Source organism: Scyliorhinus canicula, chromosome 13, assembly GCF_902713615.1.
Source record: "Scyliorhinus canicula chromosome 13, sScyCan1.1, whole genome shotgun sequence".
NCBI classification, from domain to species: domain Eukaryota; kingdom Metazoa; phylum Chordata; class Chondrichthyes; order Carcharhiniformes; family Scyliorhinidae; genus Scyliorhinus; species Scyliorhinus canicula.
Window position 1 is genome coordinate 59,073,271 of NC_052158.1, and position 13,104 is coordinate 59,086,374.

Consider the following 13,104-nt stretch of genomic DNA (forward strand, 5'->3'; position numbering starts at 1 on the left):
ACTTTTATTAGGACACTACGGGCAATTTAGCATGGCCAATCCACCTAACCCGCACATCTTTGGACTGTGGGAGGAAACCGGAGCACCCGGAGGAAACCCACGCACACAGGGGGAGGACGTGCAGACTCCACACAGACAGTGACCCAGCCGGGAATCGAACCTGGGACCCTGGAGCTGTGAAGCATTTATGCTAACCACCATGCTACCCTGCTGCACTGGAACATCAGTTCAGTCTGTAGTTAAATTTCTGAAATGGGGGCTTGTGAATGCAAACCTGAGTGTTTCCCACTGAGCATGACTGACATTTATGAAATGTATACCATACCTCCTTACCTGCTCATACCAACTGCTCAGAGGGGTCTCCTGAAATAGTGTTTTTAGACTCAGAGGAGAAATGGTCACGTTTTTCAATGATGCGAGCACGTGAATGGCTTTATGTCGAGAGCGTGGATAATGCGACAATTCCCCACTGAATCCTTTCAGGAAGTAATAAACATGTTTGTCCGGGTTTCTCAGACTAGCCGATTCCACTGAGCAGACAGCAAGTGCCGAGGGCTCCACGGTGTCTGTGGTCTCCACAAACATAATCCCAGGAGCTTTCATTATGTTTGTGTCATCAAGATCTGAAGGGAACTCATCCTTTGAATAGCAGGTCAGAAAATAACAGCTGAGGGAAACATGTTGAAGAAAATAAATAATGAAAACTAGGAGAACAAGGAGAGCCAGAAGAACTTTCTGAAGCTTCTTCATCACCTTGAGCTGAGAATTTTCCTCAAATGTTTCCCTGAAACAAAAAAGATTAAGGAATGATTTATCAAGAAGAAAAACCTCAGGCTATTTTACTTTCTGGAAAATTACATTATAAAAAGCTCTAAATGAAAAAAAAATCACGTAACTCAAAACCTCAGAACCCAAGATTCAAAAGCCTTATTACGTTGTGGAACAGTCACAGTAATGCCAACAGCTAAAAACATCAAAATGACCACATGTAATGTTAACAGATAAAATCAATGCATTCCCAGAACATTTCGCTCTGCTTTATTTAATGGAGGTATCAACTCATTCAAAATACAAAGAAATGAAAAGGAGGTGGGGCAGCTCTGTTAATGAAGGGTGAGATCAATACAGTAGTGGGAAGTGACCTTGGTGCGGAAAATCAAGAGACAGGGCATAATCATCCCAGAATTACGCTAAAGTGGGGCAATGGGCATGGGAAACAAGCTTTTATCTGCCACCGGCAGTGGCACGATTTTGCACAGTGCCATCCCTTTCCCACCTCATAAATTATGTAGTCTCGGGAAACATGCCTTCTCACTGGCGGGCGATCTCCGATGCACTCGCCACATCGTTATCTCACCGTTTCCTCAATCTGGATGCCGTATATAAACTGCAGCCATGCGCACAGTTCCCAATGCATTCCCAATCAAAGGACTCTTCCACTGAAGACATGGCCCCAGAATCCAAGAACAGCACAGCTCTCTGCTTTTGCGATGTTGTGATGTCCTCTACCTTTGCTCTGGCTGCAGGTCCATCAATCTCAACACTGCGCCTTGGGAAGTGGCGGCAGCGGTGGTCAGTGCCAACATTGTACACAAGAAGTTGACAATCCGTGCAGCCAGCGAAAGTGAACCATCTCTTCACTCTCAACTCACTCACTTGCCAGTCCACACACACTCACTCACTGCCAGCTTAAGTCACACACACCCTCACATCTCCATCTTTTCTTTTTTCTATTCATTTGAGGGGATGTGGGCTTCGCTGGCAGGGATAGCATTTATTGTCCACCCCGAATTGCCCTTAAGAAGAGTCAGCAGTGGTCATGCCATTAAATATCAAGGGGCAATGGTGAGATTCCCTTATGTTGTACATGTTCATTGTCTGGCACTTGTGTGACATGAATATTACTGGCCAATTGTCAGCCCAAGCCTGGATGTTGTCCAGGTCTTGCTGCAAGTGGACATGGACTGCTTCAGTATCAGAGGAGACCTTATCTCCTCTGGAGACTGTTCCCACAGCCCTTATCATCTTGAGGCCACTTCTTCCCCTTCCTCAGGAAGCCCTACTGTCACTACAAAGCCAACTTTGTCTTACCACTGGTCTGGTAGGTGGAGACTTTCCAGTGAGCTCCCCTAAAAGTGATATGGTGCTGCTTGAGCAGCCTGGAGCTGATGACCGTGAGTGCTGCCCAAATCAAATGAAGCCAGCGAACCTCAAAGTCCCAGGAGACTTGCAGTTCGCCAGGTACGCACTGCTTATGTATTGTTATGAAACACATGCACACCAGTGTGGGGGGATGATTTTAATGAGCAGATTCTAATGTATTGAAATTAGATTCCCGGCAGGTAGCAATGGGAAATGCAACCCACCATTGACAGGGGGAACGATGACATTAAATCCAGTTTTGGACTTTTTGTCATATTTTCTGCTCACGCCACAAGACACACCCTCCGGCAATGAGAGCTGATTATTCCTCTTGTAGAATCAGTTTGGGTGCCAATAAGACAGACAGGGAAATAAGTTACCTGTGAGGGCAGTTAATAGGCGCTTGACAGCAGCAACAATGTAGGATAGAGGATAAATCCAAATGTAATGGGGCCTTGTAAGAAAGGTACTGCAATAATCATGTACATCTGTCAAGTTGAATGTAATGAAATAGGATGAATTATTGATTTCATAGAAAAGGATCCTCGAGGCAAGAGGGATCATAACATGATAAAATTTCACATTCAATTGGAGGGTGAGAAGCCTGGGCTTAAACTAGTCTTAAAATTAAATAAAGGCCATTACATAGGTCTGAGACTATTTTTGGTTAGGGTAGACTGGGAAAATAGTTAAAAGGTAAGATGGTAGAGAAGCCGTGGCAGACATTTAAGGAGATACTTCATAATTCTCAACAAAAGGCATATCCTATTGAGAAGAATGCATCACCTGTGGCTAACTGGAGAAGTGAACAATGGTATCAAATTGTAAAACAAAATAAGACCATAAGACATAGGAGCAGATTTAGGTCACTCGGCCCATCGGGTCCGCTCCACCATTCAATCAAGGCTGATATTTCTCATCCCCATTCTCCTGCTTTCTCCCCATAACCCCTGATCCCCTTATTAATCAAGAACCTATCCATCTCTGTCTTAAAGACACTCAGTGAATTGGCCTCCACAGCCTTCTGTGGCAAAGAGTTCCACAGATTCGCCACCCTCTGGCTGCAGAAATTCCTCCTCATCTATGTTTTAAAGGATCGTCCCTTTAGTCTGAGATTGTGTCCTCTGGTTGTAGTTTTTCCTACAAGTGGAAACATCCTCTCCATGTCCACTCTATCAAAGCCTCGCAGTATCCTGTGAGTTTCAATAAGATCCCTCCTCATCCTTCTAAACTCCAACGAGTATAGACCCAGAGTCCTTAAACATTCCTCATACGACAAGTTCTTCATTCCAGGATGAATATACAATGCCATGAAGTTGAATGTTAGCGCAGAATATTGGGAACATTTTAGAAACCAGCAAAGAATGACTAAAACTGAAGGAGGAATAAGAATGGGCGAGTAAACTGGCAAGAAATATAAAAACACAGTGAGATGTCAACAAAGGAAAAAAAGGAAGAGAATAGTTCAGGTAAACACTGGTCCCTTAGAGGATGAGACTAGGGAATTAATAGAGGCATACAAGGAAATGGAAGGTCAGAGCATTTTTATAGCTTGGCTCATTGGCATTGATCTCAACTATTTACAATGGCCAAGACTTTAAGGTTAGTGCAAACGCTGACCGGATTAATGCTGCTCATGAAGATTCCTGCGACCCAACCCTCAGGATTTATTTCAGTCACATCTTCTGATCCCGGCTAAAACATGGAAGCTAAGTGAAGTCTCTCTCGGGGAGGAGTACAAGAAGATATGGAAGGGAGGACACCCTGTCCTTTCAGAACAGTAGCTGCTATACTCAGGTAAATTGTTAAAGGTTCAAGTCTGCGGTTTTCTTGGCAGAGCAATATGTGGCTTGGCAATGCATGCCAGGGGAGGTGCAGGCAGGGCAGGTGCATGACAGGCCAGGTGCATGGTGTGGTAGGGTGACTGTGTGACAGGGGTGTGCATGGCAACGTGGGTGGGTGTCAGGGAAGATGCATGATTTATATTACAAGAACACTTGTAGCTAAAGCTATAAATGATTTATTCACATTAAATATGGGTAAACACTGCCCAATTCCCGACCTGCGGAGATTTCCAATGACCTTGGCGACCCTCCCAGGTGCCGTTCCAACTGGTCTATGTTTGTGTGGACCAGTACTAAAGGGCACCCTGGCGCGGTCTCCCAGGCGCGGTTGGTGAATCCCGGGCATCGTGAGAATCCGGCGAATGCATACTTAAATTAGCCATTATGTGCATATCTGGATCTCACCCAGAGTCTCTCAAGACTCCGTCAAGTTTGAACATCTTGAAACATGAAAGAGGCATCTCGCAAGATTCAAGGGCCTTGTTCTGACACCAAGACAGGTGCGACAAGGCCGTTGAATCACATCCTCTAAGTCATAGGTGGGAAGCAGAAATCATAGAAATAAATGTGTGGATGCAAAGAGGTCATGTTGAAATTGTACAAGACAGCAGTTGGAGCTCAGCTGTTGTACGGTGTTCAGTTATGGGCGCTATACAGGAGAAAGAATGTGAAGACATTGGAGAGAGTACAGAGGAGATTCACAAGAATGATTCCAGGGATAAGAGCTGGAGCTGTGAAGATAGATTGGAGGTTGAGACTGTTTCCTTTGAGAAAGGAAGACTGAGAGGTGGCTTGATGGAGGTATTCAAGCTCCTGAGAGGTATGGACAGGGTAAATAGTGAGAAATTGTTTCGTCTCAAGGGAGCATCAAGAACTGAAGGGCACAGATCCAAAATAATCGTCAAAAAGTGAAAGCAATGTTAGGAAAAATCCTTTTCACACAGAATGAACTTTCTAAGAGGGGGGCGGAGGCAGACTCGATTGAGGTATTCTAAAGGAAATTGGATTGTTATCTGAAAAGAAAGGACAGGCAAAGTTATGGGCATACGGTTGGGGAGTGGGACTAGAATTCTCTTTCAGAGAACCAGTGCAGACTCGATGGGCCAAATGGCCACATTCTGCACTGTAAAAGTCCTGTCATTCTGATCCTGTATGCAAAGGCAGACTGGTGTGTCGGCAAACACGCACACACATACAATCTTATCTCTCTCCTTTCCCTCTGCTAACATTTCTGATTACAATATTCCCTCATATTTTCTTCCATTCTGATGATTCTTGATTTCTGTTCTTTACAAACCCTGCTTAGGAGGATTTCCAGCTTGTATTGAATATCATCCTGGAAGTTTGACCGCATGATGTTTGGTTACATAACAAATGCCTGTGTTTTGGAGATAGAATTAATTTACAGTTCAAATTTAGCTCACAGGTGCCTTTGCTTGAGCTGCGACAGTGAACTCGGTCACTTGGTTTGTAGCTTTCCCAAGTTGCCTATAGTTCTATTGTCAATTCCCCTCGACATGAACACACAGGGTCCCTCGACGCTCACAACACCCACCCTCTGATCCACGAGCATTCTCTTTCAGGTCAACAGGGTTCATTTTGCTCTCACTCAGCTGCGAGGGGAGGCTTGTAACTGGAAGCGTTTGAAATAACAGACGAGTCAACATATCAAATGAAGCGTTAATCCTCTGGAGGATGAGTCAGCCTCTTTAACTCAGCTTCAGGAACGAGGGAAAGGGTGAAGCAACAGTTTTGGGCATTAGCCCTTTCGATCGGCAGGACTATTTCAGGAAGCTCGTCCAAATTTTCTGAAAAACTCCCTTTCTACACACATTTCAGGGTGCAGATTCCCCACCCATTTCAATTTTGCATATTTTAATTCGGATGGTCGGACACGTTGATGGTGTCACAACCCACCCAAGCCGGGAATCGAACCAGAGTCCCTGGCGCTGAAGGGGGCAGCAGGGTAGCATGGTGGTTAGCATAAATGCTTCACAGCTCCAGGGTCCCAGGTTCGATTCCCGGCTGGGTCACTGTCTGTGTGGAGTCTGCACGTCCTCCCCCTGTGTGCGTGGGTTTCCTCCGGGTGCTCCGGTTTCCTCCCACAGTCCAAAGATGTGCGGGTTAGGTGGATTGGCCATGCTAAATTGCCCGTAGTGTCCTAATAAAAAAAGTATGGTTAAGGGGGGGTTGTTGGGTTCCGGGTATAGGGTGGATACGTGGGTTTGAGTAGGGTGATCATGGCTCGAACATTGAGGGCCGAAGGGCCTGTTCTGTGCTGTTCTATGTTCTATGTTCTAACCCATCTCTTTGCCTCAACTAGGAATTTTGAACTGAGTGACTGTGACTGAATTTACCAGGGGGTTAAAACAATCCCCCTGTGGCATTAGACACTGGAACATCACAGTCTGGCATTTAACTCAAGGAATGGGTTAATTACACTCTTTGACCTTCTACCTTTCGTATGTCAGGATGTGGCCAATATGTTCCATATTCAGGAATTGAGGCTTCAACAAATTACATTAATAATAATAATTATAATCTTTATTGTCACAAGTAGGCTTAAATTAACACTGCAATGAAGTCTCCTAGTCACATTCCAGCGTGTGCTCGGGTACAGTGAGGGAGAATTCAGTATATCCAATTCACCCCAGCAACCCCACCCAACACTAAGGGAAATTTTGGACACTAAGGGCAATTTATCATGGCCAATCCTCAAAATCTTGGGCAGCACGGTAGCATTGTGGATAGCACAATTGCTTCACAGCTCCAGGGTCCCAGGTTCGATTCCGGCTTGGGTCACTGTCTGTGCGGAGTCTGCACATCCTCCCCGTGTGTGCGTGGGTTTCCTCCGGGTGCGCCGGTTTCCTCTCACAGTCCAAAGATGTGCAGGTTAGGTGGATTGGCCATGATAAATTGCCCTTAGCATCCAAAATTGCCCTTAGTGTTGGGTGGGGTTACTGGGTTATGAGGATGGAGGTGTTGACCTTGGGTAGGGTGCTCTTTCCAAGAGCCGGTGCAGACTCGATGGGCCGAATGGCCTCCTTCTGCACTGTAAATTCTATGATAATCTTTCTGGACTTGTGGGAGGAAACCGGAGTGCCTGGAGGAAACCAACACAGACACGCGTAGAACGTACAGACTCCGCACAGACAGTGATCCAAGCCGGGAATCGAACCAGAGTCCCTGGCGCTGAAGCAGCAGTGCTAACCACTGTGCTACGGTACCACCCTTAATACAGCATCCTTAAGATTGTAAAACATCGCAAGACCCTAAGACCATTTGACACTAAGCCACATAACAGAATATCAGGGCAAAATATCGATCAAAGGGTTAAATTTTAAGGAGTCATAGACATCGCATTTACAGTGCAGGCCATTCAGCCCATCAAGTCTGCACCAGCCCAGGACAGCACGGTGGCCTAGTGGTTAGCACAGCTGCCTCACGGCGCTGAGGTCCGAGGTTCGATCCCGGCTCTGGGTCACGGTCTGTGTGGAGTTTGCACATTCTCCCCGTGCCTGCGTGGGTTTCACTCCCACAATCCAAAAATGTGTAGGTGGATTGGCCACGCTAAATTGCCCCTTAATTGGAAAAAATAATTGGGTAATCTAAAAAACTTTTAAAGTCTGCACCGGCTCTTGGAAAGAGCACCCTACCTTAGCCCACACCACCCTATCCCTGAAACCCAGAAACCCCTACCTAACCTTTTCAGACGCTAAGGGCAATTTAGTGTGGCCAATCCACCAAAACTGCACAGCTTGGGACTGTGGGGGGAAACCGGAGCACCCGGAGGAAACCCTAAAAGGAACTGGGAGAGGCAGAGAGGTGTCAAAGTTTAAGGAGGGAATTCTGGAGCATACAGCAGCCAATGATGCAGCAATTTAAAAATAGAGGTTGTGCCTGACGCCAGAATTGGAGGAATGCAGATATCACAAAACGTTCACATTGCTTACCTGCAGGAAACAGAGAGAGATCGTACAGGCGAGGGTGCACCTAAAGTGATGAGTGAATAAATAGAGAGTGAGACTCGGGGCCTTCAGGAGCTGGCATGCGGTGACAGAGTTTGAAAAAAATCAGTGACAGCTGTGGGTCGATTGGTTGGTGCGTAACTACTGTTAGGGAATGTCTGTAAATAGCTAGAGTAGTTCACTGCTATTAGGGTGCGGGTGTAAATAGCTGGAAATTAGACATTTTTAATTAAAATTCTTAAGTAGCTACCTCATCATAAATTAAGATCCGTACCAGCTAAGGTTATTCATGAAGACTCTGTCTTCTCAACCTTGCCCCTCTCAGGTTAAATCACCACCGTCAGCTCTCCCTCTTAAAGGGGAAAGTTGCCTCTGGTCATCTGGGACTATGGTAACTTTACTTACTTTACTTTAATTCAGAAGGTGCAAGCAGAAGGTGCGTATCCTGTTGTATTTCAGTTTTAAGTGGTAAGATTCATATATTACTAAGGTTTTAATCAGTTCAGTAAATGTGAGAACAGGCGTCAATTAATAAATCAATTAAGTAATTAAAATGCAATAAGGAATGCAGGTAATGTGTTGCAGCTTCAGTATGAGGTCAGTGTTGAAGCCAGTGTGATCCACAGCCAAGGAACGGGATTCTCCGAGCCAAAATTGGGTTTCGCATGGGGACGGAGAACGGGTCCGACGCCGCTCCCAAATCACGAACAATCACGCGTGTGCGGTCGATGTGGTGTCGGTTGAGGGCCATTGAAAGAGGCCCCCGCGGCGATTCACTGAGTGCAGCTGGCCGTGTTCCCGCCGGCATGGTTCTTTCATGGTTCTAACCGTCATGAACTCGGCGTGGTGGCTGCGGACTCAGTCCCCAGCAGCCCTGGTGGGGGGGGGGGCGGGGATCATTCACCTGGGGGAAGGGTGGGTGGCTGGTTCTAGGACGGTCAGGCTACCGATCAGGGGCCACTGATCCGCGGGCATGCACGATCTGGGGGCAGCCTACCTTTACGGTGCCAGTCCGCAGTGTGGGTCGGCCATGTCGTACGGGGCGGTCACCATAGGCCGCCACCATGCGCATGCGCGGACCCCCGACCGGAAGTGCATGGCCCCGTATCGGCAGCCAAAGCTGCGAGGAGCACTCCAGGGCCCTGCTAGTCCCCTTCAGGTAGGAGAATCACCCTGGACATCCTCTAGGTAAGTCCAGAGTGATCTGTGCGTGTTTTTTCGCGGGCGTGGTGGCATAGCCCCATTATTGGAGAATCCTGCCCAAGGTTTCTGCAGAGGCAGTGATCTGCAGGCTGAGCTACAGACACTGAACTGCAACAGGAAGGGGAACTTTGTTCCAGATGGCAATCTTCTGATTTGTTCAGGGTGGCACAGTGGTTAGCACTGTTGCCTCACAGCACCAGGGACCCGGGTTTGATTCTGGCCTAGGGTGACTGTGTGGAGTTTATACATCCTCCCAGTACCTATGTAGGTTACCTCCAGGTGCTCCGCTTTCCTCCAAGTCCAAAGACATGCAGAGTAGGTGGATTGGCCATGTTATATTGCCCCTTAGTGTCCAAAGATGGTGGTTAGGTGCGGTTCAGGGAATAGGGTGAGGGAGTGGTCCTCTTCTAGAGGGTCGGTGCAGACTCGATGGGCCAAATGGCCTCCTTCGACATTTCAGGGATTCTATGGAATATTCTTAAAGACCTCGATCGGGTCATGCGTCAGTCACAGAATCACAGAATCTTTCCAGTGCAAAAGGAGGCCATTTGACTAATTGAGTCTGTACTGTCTCTCTGAAAGAGCATTCTACCTAGTTCCACTCCCCTGCTGTACCCAGTGACCTTGAATATTCTTTATTTTCAGCTAACCCCCCCCCGCCCCCAGCCGCTGCCCACCACCTGCAGGTCTCTATGGTCAGTGGGTTATGGAGGGGTCGGCGGGAGAGGCAAGGCTGGGGTTGCCCCTGTTACGGGTATACATGATCCATGGCGGGCCTCCAGGCATTAAACTTCATCTGCCATTTGTTTACCCAATCCATCGACATGTCCATGTCCTTTTGAATTTCAAGACTATCCTCATCACAACTGACAACATTTCCAATTTGCATATCTTCTGAAAATTTTGAAATCATGCCCTGCACACCACAGTCTGGGTCATTTATATACATCAGTAAGTACAAGGGTCCCAATACTGACACCTGGGGACTCCACGACAAACCTTCTTCCAATCTGAAAAACAAGTTTTTTATCACTACTCTCTGTTTCCTGTTACTCAGCCAATTTCTTATTCAAGTGACTATTTTCCATTTTATTCCATGAGCTAGAATTTTGCTCAAAAGTTTGTTGTGTGGCACTATCAAATGCCTTTTCAAAATCCACATGTAGAACAATAACAGCATTGCCTTTTTCAACATTCTCTGTTACCTCATCAAAAAACTCGAGCAAGTTAGTCAAACGTGATGGGCGGGATTCTCCCTTCTGGGGACTCAGTCCACAGCCCCCGAAAGTGAGGAATTCTCCAAACTTTTGGGGGCCAGTTTAACGCTGGAGCGGTTGGCGCCGCTCCAGCCGGCACCAAAGGGCCGGCACAAGTTCGCGCATGCGCGGAACGCCCGGCATGATCTCACGCATGCGCGGGGGTTCTCCTCACCGCGCCGGCCCCCGGGCAATATGGCGGAGCCCTACAGGGGCCCGGCGCGGAGGAAAGAAGGCTCCCACGGAAACAGCACGGCTGCAGGATCGGTCGGCCCCAATCGCGTGCCAGGCCACTATGGCCCCCCCCGGGTCGGATCCCCCCCCGGGCCGATTTTCTCTCTTCCTTCTCCCCCCCCCCCCCCCCCCACCCCCCCCGCGCCCCTCCCAGAACTGCCCCCGCACATTTACCTGCCAGGCCCCGCCATGCATGAGTCGAGTAATTCATGCCGGCGGGTCTGGTCAAAACTGGACGGACACTCGGCCCATCGGGGCCTGGAGAATCGCCGGGGAGGGGGGAGGCTGTCAACAATCCCTGACTGGCGTGGCGGGAATCCCACCGGCCCCCGAAAAACGGCGCCGGCGAATAGGGCAGCCGGCGTCAGGGGCAGTATTGACGCCCCTCGGCCGCTTTTCCTCCAATGACTCTATGATGACTTTCCTTAATTATCCTGCACTTGTCCAAGTGACTTCCGATTTTGGCCCATACGATACTTTCCAAGCGTTTGACTACTACTGAAGTCAAACTGAATGGTCTGTAGTTGCCGGTTTATCCTTGCACACCTTTTTGAACAAGTGTGTAACATTCACAATTCTCCAGTCCTCTGGCATCACCACTGCGGCCAAGGAAGACAGGAATCCTGGACGGGATTCTCCAAGTCTGCGTTCCAAAATCGAGCCCCACGATCGAGTCCAAAGCTTTCCTGCGATTCTCGGAGAATCACCGCTAGTCGCGCACGGTAGACGCAGTGCCGGTCGGGGGCCATTGAATGAGGCCCATGCGGCCATTCTCCGCTGACAACTGGCCGAGTTTTTGCCGGCGTGGTTCGCTCATGGTTCCACCCGGCGGGAGTTCGGAGTGGCGGCTGCAGACCTAGTCCACGGCCACCCTGGTGGGGGGGGACCTTACCACAAAACATAAACAAAATCGGACAGACAAACAAAATTAAACCTAAACCTGAAACTGGAGGCAGACCAGAGCCGGCGAGAGCACAAGAGCAGGAGAGGGGGAGGGGAGAGCAATCTCAGAGTAAGGAACAGCAGTGTGAAGAGAGAGAGAGAGCCAGATGGCTGGAGAAAAGAAAAATACCAAAGTGAAGGGGCGCAGCCACGTGGCGAACACAAAATCTGGCGGCCATGTTGGGTGCCCCCTGGACAAAGGGAAACCCCAGAGCGCTGGGGCCCAGCCCTATGGTGAGAGCTGCGACCCTGGCCATATTGGATGCCCCCTAACAAAGGGAAACGCTGAAGTGCAGGGGCACGTCCACCCGGTAAGAATGCTCATTGCGTGATTTCAATGGCAAGCCCATTTTTTCACATGGATTCAGCTACCCAAGTGTCACAGAGACATTCAACAAGTAAGGTTCAAGATTATCAATGATATTCGTTCATCATTACTTGGAGCACAAGCATGCAAAGATTTGCAACTCATACAGAGAATTTTCATGAATACCTGTCAATCAAGTGCACTCAATGATGATGTTCAGCAACTCTTCCAGCAATACCCAAATGTTTTTCAAGGTATGGGCACATTACCTTTTCAGTACAAAATCCAACTGAAAAGGGATGCCAAATCCATCCACCGAGACGTGTTCCTGCTCCACTTAAACATCGACTGAAAGCTGAATTGTCAACACTTCAAATTTAAGGAATAATGTCTAAGGTTACTCAACCTACTGACTGGGTAAGCTCCCTAGTCTGTGTCAAGAAACCTACAGGGAAAACAAGAATCTGTGTGGAACCAAAAGATCTCAATAAAAGTATCAAGAGAGAGTATTATCCATTATCAAAGAAATAAGATATCACTGCTGAGATGGCAAATGCTAAAATATTTACCAAGCTTCATGAGTCTCAAGGGTTTTGGCAGATGCAGTTAGAAGACTGGGAAGCAAACTTCCTTGTACTTTTAAAACACCTTTTGGAAGGTACTGTTTTAATAGGATGCCTTTTGGTATCATATCTGCTTCTGAAATTTTTCACAGAACAATGGAACAGATGACCAAGAACATAGAAGGAGATCAGATTTATGTTGACAACATAATCGTTTGGTCAACAACACCTGAAGAGCACATCAAGCATCTTCAGGAGGCTTTTCAAAAAATTGACAACTATAGTTTAAAGTTAAACAAGGCCAAGTGTATGTTTGCCGCCTCATCTTCAACATTCCCAGGTGACAATATAACGGCTGAAGGCATTAAACCAGATCAAGACAAAGTGCAAGCTATCAAGGCAGTGCAAATTCCCAAAGATAAGACAGCTGTCTTACGCTTTCTCGGATTAGCCAACTTTCTAGGAAAGTTCATTTCAAATCTATCCACGAGAATAATGCTCCACGTCAATTGATCAGAAAGAACACAGAATTCATCTGGACTGACAAACATACTGCAGAATGGACTGATTTGAAACAACAATTGATACAAGCTCCAGGCTTACCATTCTTTGATCCTACAAAACCAACCAAAATTTCAACTGATG

General features: G+C 47.5%; 1 protein-coding gene across 2 annotated transcripts in view; it reads right to left on the reverse strand.

Annotated features, from left to right (window-relative positions):
- The window catches only part of LOC119975512 (lactosylceramide 4-alpha-galactosyltransferase-like), an 87,727-nt gene that overhangs the window by 5,993 nt on the left and 68,630 nt on the right, over nucleotides 1–13,104 (reverse strand). For both annotated transcript variants that reach the window (XM_038815288.1, XM_038815287.1), the window contains exon 2: nucleotides 334–784. In XM_038815288.1, coding sequence (XP_038671216.1) covers nucleotides 334–750 — 417 coding nt within the window. In that variant the 5' untranslated portion in view covers nucleotides 751–784. The remainder of the gene's footprint in view (nucleotides 1–333; nucleotides 785–13,104) is intronic.